The sequence below is a fragment of the Pygoscelis adeliae genome, unplaced genomic scaffold (assembly GCF_000699105.1).
Source record: "Pygoscelis adeliae isolate BGI_AS28 unplaced genomic scaffold, ASM69910v1 Scaffold160, whole genome shotgun sequence".
NCBI lineage: Eukaryota > Metazoa > Chordata > Aves > Sphenisciformes > Spheniscidae > Pygoscelis > Pygoscelis adeliae.
In genome coordinates, this window is record NW_008824035.1 from 5,714,498 (window position 1) to 5,725,520 (window position 11,023).

The 11,023-nt window shown below is 41.5% G+C and overlaps 1 protein-coding gene across 1 annotated transcript in view; it reads left to right on the forward strand.

Annotated features, from left to right (window-relative positions):
- Positions 1 to 11,023, forward strand: part of PIKFYVE (phosphoinositide kinase, FYVE finger containing) — a 65,569-nt gene that overhangs the window by 8,661 nt on the left and 45,885 nt on the right. The window contains exons 3-7 of the mRNA XM_009332227.1: positions 940 to 1,058; positions 3,866 to 4,037; positions 4,767 to 4,974; positions 7,418 to 7,507; positions 10,782 to 10,920. Coding sequence (XP_009330502.1) covers positions 940 to 1,058; positions 3,866 to 4,037; positions 4,767 to 4,974; positions 7,418 to 7,507; positions 10,782 to 10,920 — 728 coding nt within the window. The remainder of the gene's footprint in view (positions 1 to 939; positions 1,059 to 3,865; positions 4,038 to 4,766; positions 4,975 to 7,417; positions 7,508 to 10,781; positions 10,921 to 11,023) is intronic.

Consider the following 11,023-nt stretch of genomic DNA (forward strand, 5'->3'; position numbering starts at 1 on the left):
GTATCTAAAGCAGTAAACAGAAAGCAGCCATGTCTGTTCTTCCTGTACTAGGGGGTATCAAAATAAAATGCTAGTCAGATGGAAAGCAGCGAAGCTGGTAAGAAACTTTAAACTATTCAGAAAAGTTGTTGATGTAGAAAAGTGACTCTGAAAATACTTAAATGTTCAGGTAAATACAGCACTGTGTTTGCAGATCTTTCTGGAGAGAAGGATCTTATTTGTAACTTGTACAGCAATGCTTCAAAGTAATCTAGCATTTTATAGGAAAGAAATTAACTGCGTTTCCTTTTTATTCGGGAGTCTCTTTGCTATAGTTAATCAAGAATGCCTGTACAAGTTCTCAACAACTTGGCTTTTTTCTTAGAAAATAACAAAACAAAAAAACCCCCTTGAAAATGTTAACTTCTGGATGCATTTTATTCTGAGTTACTGGTTTTAACAGAAACTGAGCCATTGAGTCCTGAGGCTTGCTATAGTCATTTATAAATAAGTTCAGGTTAAAGCATTGACTAGAATCCTAGTCATGAATGAATTCTAATTCTAGAATGAATGTGAATATTGTTGCAATTATTTTGTAAGTATTAATATCCTAGAGGGCATTCTAAAATGAGACTTCAGTGCTTTCTAAAAGACTATTACAAGGTTCACATAGTAGGTTGAAAATAACTTCACTTCTTTAAAAGATATTTTCATTCTCGGAGAACTTAAATCAGTTCTTGTAAACACAGAGGATAGTATTTAAAATGTCAGTCAAAGCAGGCTATCTGGCATCAGAAGCTCCATTTGGGAGAGAAGAGTGCAAGGGCAAGAAGCGATACACTCTAACTTTGTAAAGTGCATACATATGTGAACATTTCTCCCTCTAATGGGGTTTTGTGTTGTGATGTGAATATTGATGTATCATGGAAGAAATGAATACTACTCTCCCTTCCCTTCCAGACAATCGAAGGAAAGTAGAACCGCCTCTTGGAGGTCATGATCCTCGAACAGCAGTTCAGTTAAGAAGCCTCAGCACCGTTTTAAAGCGCCTCAAAGAAATCATGGAGGGGAAGAGCCAGGTACTTCTTCTGAGGGATTTGTAGGCCAAACTATCTAGAAACTGAACTGCTTACTGGGCTTCTCTGAGCTTCATTTTTAGACACATCACGGACAGATGATGTGATTTCAGATGTTTGAAGGATGAGTGAATAAACTCAAAAATCATTGTGAGTGCAGGGGAAGCAATTTAAGTTGATGCTGAGTTTTGACATGTCAAACATCTGTCATATTGTGGGAGTGAAACGTTGCAGTTGCTCAGCTTCTTGAACTTGGACCAGATGCTCTCATTTTAGACTCCTTCCCCCTTCTGTATTGCCTAATCTAGTATTACCTGATGGTTTTCTTCCTTGAAGGCTAACCATGGGCAGGTGAAACACATTGACTGTCAAAAATAGTAATGAGGATTCTGAGGATGAATTAAATCTGCTACTTACTGTGGTAATGATTGGTCACCAATGTTTGCTTGAAAGGCTTGTCCTGTTAAGAAATTTTGATTCAGCTGGATAAGGGTCTGGTGGTTGCTACTGACTTGCTGATTTCACCTTCCTCTGCTGTACTGGACCACGCCTTTAAGAGGAGGATCTAGTTGAGAAAGGAATCCACAATTATTTATAAGTGATGATATAAATAGCTGTGTCTGGGAGCAAGACACGAACAGGCAAAAGTACATTTAATTAAACTGAATTAAAAGGAAAAAGGCTTTTGGCTTAGTAGCTTTTACAGGTAGACTTTGAGTAAACTCACTTAGCTTCCAGTGCTATTCTGCTTGTAATAGTAACTTTGCTTTGGTAGAAAGGTTGATATTTTTGAGGGTGAAAAAAAAGCCTTTCATTGTAGTAAGCAGGGCATTGAGTGTGGCCCCTACTAATATTTCAGTTTGTGGCAGCTTCCGAAGAAGAGATTTTCAGACATCTTTGAAGCTATTGGAGAAGTGCTCAAACAGACAGGATGCAACAGTAAATTAATATGTCTAGATCTTTCTCTGAAAGCGGTATGTTAGTTGTCAGCATGCTGACTTCTGTACAAATGGTAATGCATCACTGCCCTTGACTGCAGCCATGTCTTGCTTGAGTCACTCCAGGCAACAATTTCTTCCTACTGTGGACTTGGTCTGTCTCTACATGAGACCACTCTACTGTTGTAGAAACCATGTGTCAGATCCTGGAGGGTGCTGCTCTAGTCAACTTCTACTGCTAACGGTGGCCAGACTTCTGTTCTGAACCCTTCCTTGTAGGCTGTTCTTGTCATGCGTGTTGGCTCTGACTTGAGCAAGGCAGAGAGCTGGAAGCTGTCACCAGCAATGGTGACATGTGCAAGTGGGGCAGAGGCAATGTGGGAGAGGTGATGGGCAGAGCCACTGCTGCTTGGAACAGCCACTCTCTGTGTGGCAGAACCAAAGACTTGGCTTATCGTGCAGAGCTGCAGCAAAAACTGTTAATCGGCATCCCCTGCAGCTTTGCAGCAGTTCCTTGGTAAAGCTCTTCATTGCATATTTCCCTGCTTGAAGCTTAGTGTTCATCTTAAAAATTTCTAGACTCTCTTGAACACTAGACTGCCTTGAGCAGTCTTCGACCTCTTTCTGTATGAGTTTTCTTGGGTGAGGACAACATGAAGTTGTTGTCTTGTTGATCATAGCTGTTCTGGTCTCAAAATTGGTCTAGAGGCTATGTCACACTTTGTGAACATCCAAAAATAAACCCCAATTCGGGGTATGCTTTTTTTTGGTTATGTGAAAATCAGAGTACGGATCACTGTTCTTCTCTGTGGTTACACTCGTCTCAGGTTGTTTTGAGAAAGTTCTTGCAGCACTTTCTCTTACTAAGAAAAACCCAGAGTATTCAGTCCCTCTGAAAAGGCTTATTGCCAGAACTGAACTCTAGCAAAGAGTGTTTCACAGTCAGAGCTGTCATGTGACCATTAGCAGTTGTCTCCGTCTATCGTAATTGTAGCTGGTGTGCTCAGAATCATAATTGAGAGATTTGTCTTGGTCTGTTTATAGCTACAACACCAAATGAAGTTTTAACTCTTTGTTTTCAAGTCTTAAAAAGAAGACAAAAATTCCTGTGGCTGCAACCCATGCTGTAAATCAGCATATGTGGTTATCTGCTGAATGTCTATTCCACAGTTGTCTTCACATAGCAGTTAACCTGGAGTTTTGAAACAACATCAATCTGGGACACAGGCTTTTACAACTAGTTTGAAGAATTTGATCACAAAACAGAACTTTTTCCATGTATCTATAATCCTTTCAAAGTACATCCCAGTATTAGCTGTTGAAATGATCTTCCTGCGCTGATAATTCCTGATAACTTGATTTACCCCTGGATAACAGCTTCAGCTAATGTGTGTGTTTGGTTTTTTGTTGTTGTTTTTTGTGGTTGTGTTTGTTTGTTTGTTTGTGTGTGTTTTTTTTTTTTTTTAAACTGTGCCTGCCGAGGGCCTGTCATGTGCTAGGGGCGAATGAGAGGGAAGAGCGAATGAGAGGGAAGAGCAATTGGTACTTCATATGTTTGTTTCTTCTTGACCTTTGTCTGCAGCTCATGATAGTTTTTATCTGCTTTGCTTCCATCTTGGAATCAAGAAGGCAAAGGCTGACTAGATTTATTCTCACAGTTAAGAACTCTCTCAGCCTTCTGGCTCCCTATAAAACTACATGAAAAATCCTTTCTGTGCATGTGTGTGCTTATACACAAGAGTGTGCACACACGCATATATGAATATATGAAATTGTCCTTTTCATGTGCACAGTCTATAAAGCAATCATGAATCTAAACGTGCTTTTTTATTTACAAAAAAAAAAGTTTTTCTCTACTGCCTTCCCTTGTAGGACAGTGACTTGAAGCAGTACTGGATGCCTGACAGCCAGTGCAAAGAATGCTATGACTGCAGTGAGAAATTTACCACCTTCCGGCGGAGGCACCACTGTCGACTTTGTGGGCAGATCTTCTGTAGTCGATGCTGCAATCAGGAAATCCCTGGAAAATTCATGGGCTACACAGGTAGGCTTTATCTGTTGAGAAGCAGAACATTCTCTGTGTGCTCAGCTCTGTTTGGACTACTGCATTTTAGAATCTGGCATCTGCTAGAGAATGCCGTACGGGTCTCTAGTGGGCTTAGAAATAAGCAAAAAGAATCACAGGACCTAATTCTGCTAATTTCTTAGTGCATAATGGTGGATTATGCCATGCCTGCTTATTTTTACCAACATTACGCCCATGATGACAAAACAAATATGGCCACTATTTAACAAGGATGTTCACTACAAAAAGTGTGCTCAAGTAAAAGCTGCTCTTAGGAATGGTAGTTTTAAAATGTAACGAGCCACATGTTCTGATTGAGGGTGAGGGAAACTCAAATACCAATTACCAAACTCTAGACATCTCCTGATGGAGGTAATGATTTCCAGACATCAGCTGGTATGTCATATCTGACTGGCTATTGTTGTACCATGATTTCAGTGTGCACATGTGTTCTCTCTCCCTGCCCCCGCAACCTGTCTCTCTCTTACCGATCATGTGTTACGCATCATTTGACTTGGAGAAGTTCCCCGAGTGTATAATTATCTGGGGTTTTGCTCTTTAAGGGAATATGAGAACTAGACTTAAACATGCAAAGAGGTTTTGAAACAGGAAATCTTTTTTTTCCCACCACTACACACCTCTGATCCTGTAGGAACAGAGTACTATTTGTTCCTGTTCACTTACGCTCTCTGGTTCTGCTTTCCACAGGGGATCTCCGAGCCTGCACTTACTGCCGCAAAATAGCCTTAAGCTATGCACACTCCACAGACAGTAACTCCATTGGAGAAGACTTAAATGCTCTGTCAGATTCTGCATGTTCTGTATCAGTGCTGGATCCTGGCGAGCCACGCACACCAGTTGGGAGCCGTAAAGCTAGCCGCAACATCTTTCTGGAGGAGGATCTAACCTGGCAAAGGTAAAGTGAATGACTTCATGCTGAGCTCCAGTCTTAACTGTTTTCATGCTAACACCTGCCTAGGCAAAAGCTGGTGGTTTCCATCTAGGAATTTTAGAAGTGTATCTCCTGTAAAAAGAGTCTAATCCTGTGCTTGCTTCTAACATTCTTCTCTTCAAGTTGAAATGTGGAAGCTTTTTTAGTGGAGTTTTAAATTATTTGCAGTTCTTCCTTTAACCTATTGAGTCAGTGATTCTATACCAGTGACAGAGCAGGCTTTTAGCTTCAGAGTTTAAAAAGACAAAACCAGAAAACATCCCTTCTAACCACCAATGTATCGAGAGGCAAGTCAATGTGACACTGATGCTTTGTGTCAGGTTTTGGATTGGGCAAGAGAATATAAGAGATGCTGTCTGTGTAAATAAGAGTGAAATGGTGGAAGTAACCACCTGTTTCAACTGATATGGGATTGAAAGGACAGCTTTAAAGGTTCTCTGATCTCCTTCCAAAATGTACTACTTCTTATTGCTCTCAAATGAGGGAATCTTTATTTTTGGAAGATGAATAAAAGAACACTATATGTCTTCTCAAGTGGTATGCAAGTTAGTGTCTGAGGACCTTGATTTAATTTAATGTGGGGGGAGGAAGAAATAATCAGATGTGGTGTTTGTGCTCATTTCCCTAAAACCAGAAGAACAGGCAGGTGTGAAACTACTGAGGAGGTCTTGAGTCAGAGCCTTTCTTTAACTGAGGGGTAGTGTTAGTGACAGGTGCCTCTCTCAGCAGATCTCTTCTAGTGGTTCTGATAGTATTAAAAGAAAAAAACTCAAAACCAGCTGTCTTCAGAAAATGCCCTGACTCTTGCTTTGCATGTTGCTTTTCAGAGTATGGTGCTCCTATATGGAAGAAATTAAATAACCAGCTTTAGGCCTAAATAAAGGAAAGTACTTCCGGTTTTAATGTCATGGTCATCTAAAGCAGTACTGTTGCAATGCTTGGGATAAATACTACCAGATTTTGAACTAGGGAATAAGTATGTGCACTTGGAATGCTTCTCTTCAGGTGTACAAAATAATAGAAGGTATCATTAGTTCTGTCTTTTGATGTGTTATTAGTATCTTTATTATGGCAATTCAATGGCTTGTAGACATGAACATGTAAAGAAAGTATATGTTTATTTTGGGCAGCTTGTAGCACTCGAAAAAATACTGCCTATTCTTGAAAGGCTGATAACTCTTTCTATACTAGAACACTTAGTCTTGTTGGGACACACTGAGTAAACATGGGCTGCTTTTGTGTGTGAGAGGGAGAGATTGAGATTAGGTAGTTTACTGTTGCTTTAGGAGGATTAAAATTTTTTTCAGTGCTTGTTGCTCTTAAAACTAAGACTTTGCAGTGGGCTACAGTGCTTTTTTTAATACTGCATTTGGTAAACTCCTGATTGACCTTCAGAGGTTTAAACTCAAGACATTGAATGGCACCACAGTGGAAAGTGGCAACTCACAGCTTCATAATGGAAGCAAAGTTGTGTTTTGTTTTTTTTTTCTGATATGTGGCTTCTGTGTGAGAAGTAGTTTGCTTCAGAAGAAAACTTGGGAGTTGAGTCTCTTCCCAAAATAATGTATCTGAGATAAGGCTCTTGCCTCTCCTGCTATCATATGCTGCAAAGCAGTGAGAAAACTCTTTGAGCAGCTGGAACATAGAGGCATGCGTTCCTGCTTTAACTAACTTGAAGGGCCGTGTCCTTTAAAAGTGAAGGAGTGCTGTACTCTGGGCTAGTATAGCTACTCAGGCAAAGTTGTATTGTGTACATTTTCTCGTGAAAAGCATTTATCATGCTAGCAACATGTCTACATCCCAGAGCACAGCCGGTACGGCTGTATCAGTTGGAGTGTAGTGGCTTATATCTGATACAGTTTTGCCAGTAGGAATTTATATTGATGGTGTATGAACATCTGCTCTTCTTCCTCCTGGTATGGAAGGAAAAGGAGGGCAAAGGTGATAGTGATCCAGTTAAACAATTCCAGAAGGTGGTCAGGCTGTCTTGGTTATAGCTATTGCTAGACAGGTTTTGATAGCATTGCTTGGATTGCAAGGATGGTGTGTTGCGGGGATAGGGACAATGCCTCTACCTCCAAAGCACGGAATAGCAGCCTGTAAGGAAGGAGGATGTGTAAGAAAGGGATGTAGGGGAAGAGGGCGGGAAGGCAGGATAATAGGAGAAGTGGGAGGAGGCTGTATTGTCCAAGTCTTGAGTCTGAAGGGAGAAGACTTGAGCACTGTCCTGCAGATATCATTGGCCTACAGATGGGGAAAGATTTTCCTATTCCCTCATTGATTTAACAATCATGGGTGTGAATGACAGGTAACATTATAAGTAACTGTATTTTAATTCCAGCTGTTCTGACGCTGCTGCATGTGACAAATCTCTCAAACATCTGTAACATGCTCCTTTTCCTTGCAGTTTGATTCACCCAGACTCTTCAGCTACCACATTGTCTGCACGCCTTGTGTCTGTCCAGGAGGATGCAGGGAAGTCGCCAGCTAGGAACAGGTAAACTAATCATATCTGAGTATTTTCTGTTATGGATGCACTCCTAGCACACTCTTCACTGTAAAGCCTGTATTTTGGGGCTTGTTTTTACTGAGAATGCTGTTTCGTGTCTAAAATGGGACATCCCATTACCCATATGTAATGGGTAAGGAAAGACCATTTATGTACATATTCATATTAATAAATGTACTACTTCTGAGGAACCTGTGGTTTGCTGCTGAGTCAGTCAAATAGAGGTGGTGGTGAAGAGGACAGAAAGGGAAAGAAGTGGCTAAGAAAGGTAGAGTTCTGAGGAAGCTGAAGAAAAGGGAGTAACAGAGACTTGGTAATGGGAGGTAAAGACGTGAGGTCACGGAGGAGCAGAGGTGTAGTTTTTGTTTGTTTGTTTTGTGGGTTTCCCCCTGCCTCCCCCTGCCCCCCCATCTGCTTCCTCTGCTCTTCCATTAAGTATAATCTTGTTTAAGTTACCAGGCTTCCTTAGGCTAAAATCCCATCATAGGTCTTTATGCAAGAGTGCTGGAATGAACTTGGAAATGTTCATGAGAGCTTTAGTATAAGTTGTGAATGCTTGAGCCTAATCCCACTGAATAGGCTGGTATTAGAAGAACAAGTAATTTCCACTTCACAGGGCTTCTGCTATGGTTCTGGTTACATACTTCCATTATGGTTAAATTGGGGGAATAAAGGTGAGGCAAGGGTATGAGGAACAGAGCAAAGATAATCCAAATTTCAGTGTTGGAGTCAGGAGACGTTCAGAGACTTCTTTGCATTGGTGTTATAGGAATGCAGAATGATTAGCAATTTGGAGGGATCTGGCAGGACCAGTGAAGACTAGGGAACTCAGCTGAGAAAGATGTTGGGTGTGCCTTTCAGGGGACGGACTGCTTGGAGTCTTTATCTTCTGTGTGATGGGGACTGTTAGGAGGAGGTGCACACTGACTGTACAGCTGAGAACCAAAGATCTCACCTAGGGGGAGTAAAATACTGGTGAATAGTACCAAAAACGAATTCTCGGAAAACATGTCAAGGATTCCAGAGTTAAAAGTTCAATGCTAAATAACTTCAGTGATGTCAAGAAATGTCTGAAACCTTGAGCATGCTCTCCTGCTTCCTGTTTTAATTGATGTTGTCTATTTTAAAAGGCCTTTGCTGTTTGCTCACACATGCAGTAGTAGGAGGGTTCTAAGCTGGACCTGGCAGGCCCAAACTGCTCATTCAAGTTAAATTTTAACTCTCTGACTATTCATGGCCTCACCATAGTACTTACCTGTCTGGACTCACGTTTGAGAAGTAATGATGAGGTATAACCTACCTCTGTCAAAATTCTGAATGGGTGGAAACAAAGCTATTGGCTTTGGGCTAAGCAATGCTAGCCTCTAGATCTTCTCAAAGCAGCTGTAGATGTTTCTTTGAGGCAAGCTTGACCATGCCTCTTTCTAGACGAGAAGGAGGGAAAAAGATGCAGGTCAAGTGCATTTAGATGCAGGTAGCAGAAGTTACTTAGTATTATTTGTTTTCCCTGTGGGTGGGGGATATGTGTTGTTTTTTTTCTCAAACTGATTATTTATGGGGAAGAAAACAGCACAACAGTCAAATGTTGCAAGCGGAGGGATTTGAACTTCTCCTTTGCAGGTCCTTCTAAAGGATAAAGGATTTTCGTTGCAAAACCTCCCTCTCTGCTTTCAGAAAAGATAAATACAATAAAGTCCCAGATGTAATTGGTGATGATAAAGACACAGATATGAAATCTGACTGTTCTAACTCTTGCTTAATGCCCTTTTTACACAAATTAAAAATCCCTGCTGCTTACAGGTAGGTGGCACAGTTAAAGTAGCTGTTGTGAAACAACTGGGAGGAGTGCTTAATTATGGACTTTCATGTCAGTCTCATCTTCCACATAAGAATGCTTTCTGTTAAGCTGCATAACTTTGCCAGTTCTAACTTCGTTTAACTTGAGAGCATCTGAACAGTAGAAGACTGGAAGAGTTTTAGCCTGCCTTGAATGGCTGACTATGACAGAAAGGTTTTGCTTATCACCCGTAGATGTATATGGATGCAGCGCCAACGTAGTTTCCTTTGATTCTGCGTAAATGACTGAAAAGGACCTAACTAAAACCCTTTATAAGCCCGGTACTCCTCCTCAAGAGACAGAGGAGGAAAAAGCAGTGATTTTGAGACTATTGTACCTTCAGTGCCTACTTCCTTGCAGTACAAGAGCTGAAACAGGGTGGCATTGCTATTTCATGCCTGGGCTCAGCCACATCATCCATTGAGAATTCTTGGGAATAATTAGAGTGTCTGTTAGCCAGTTAGCAAGCTCTGTGAAGTTAGCAGAGTTTCATTCCAAAGACTAGAGGCTGGCAACAGTTCTCATCACTGAGACTGCTGCAAGCCTTGAATCAGTTCAGCATTGGCATTTTGAGCTTCCCTGTTGCTGTATGCAGAAGTGTTTTCCATCCTCACTCCTTAGAACGCTATGAGCATGAATAGCTTACACTGCATGCTTTTTGCTGCTGCGTGATGAGAAGTTGCACTCTGGTTATTCAGAGGCTTAGTGTAGTTGTGGGATATTGGAGCAGAGGGTATCTGGAACTTATTTGCATTTGTAGCTTTGCAATTATTATTGCAAAATGGTGTGTTTGTACTGGAGTGCATAGCCAAGATTTCCTAACAGCTGGGCTGAGATCAGGTGGATGCTCCATATCACAGCACAAGGAAAATTCCCAGCTGGAATGACCTCCAGCATCAGCAGACGGTTTAGCCACCGTAGGGAACAGGTGCTCAAACTTCCAGACTCTGTAAGCTGTCAGCCATATATTTCAGAGAGCTGAGGAGAAGGAATTTTAAATGGGTCAAGGAGAGGGGGAATCTCAATGCCCTGTTACAGAGATCCTGGTGTTGGCTGCCCTTGCTGGCATCTGTCTCGCCTCCAAACCGCTGGAGCTTCTAATTACCCAGCATCCCATCCCTTCCCCAGTCTATTCAAATGCAGATATATATGAATTGCTGTGTCTAAACTTAGTTCTAACTGCTTCCTACAAAGAGCTTTACAAAAGTTTAACTTAGATGTTCCAAAGCAATACACTTGCTTCCTAAGGATCCTTTCTTCTGCTTTGGTGGCGGAGGGAGCTTTAAGCAGTAAGTCTGTACTGAGGAGAGTGAACAATGTCACAGGCTTAAGTTCCTTTTTAGCATGCTACAAGATCAATGCCTGCTCTGGTGAAGCACCGCACAATGAACACTTATACTTCAGTTCTTCTCTCTTCCACTATAGATCAGCCAGCATCACTAACCTGTCACTGGATCGGTCATGTTCACCAATGGTGCCTGCCTATGAGACATCCGTCAGCCCCCAGGCCAGTCGCACACATATGAAGGCAGAGACGAGCGAGGATGAGCGCAAAATCCTTCTGGTACCTTTCAGACTTCTGTTTGTCTTGCTCTGTGAAGGCAATGAAGTTTGCCTTTCTTGTATCATGCAGCAGGAGTATCTTGCTGCCTTTAAAGGATCTTGTC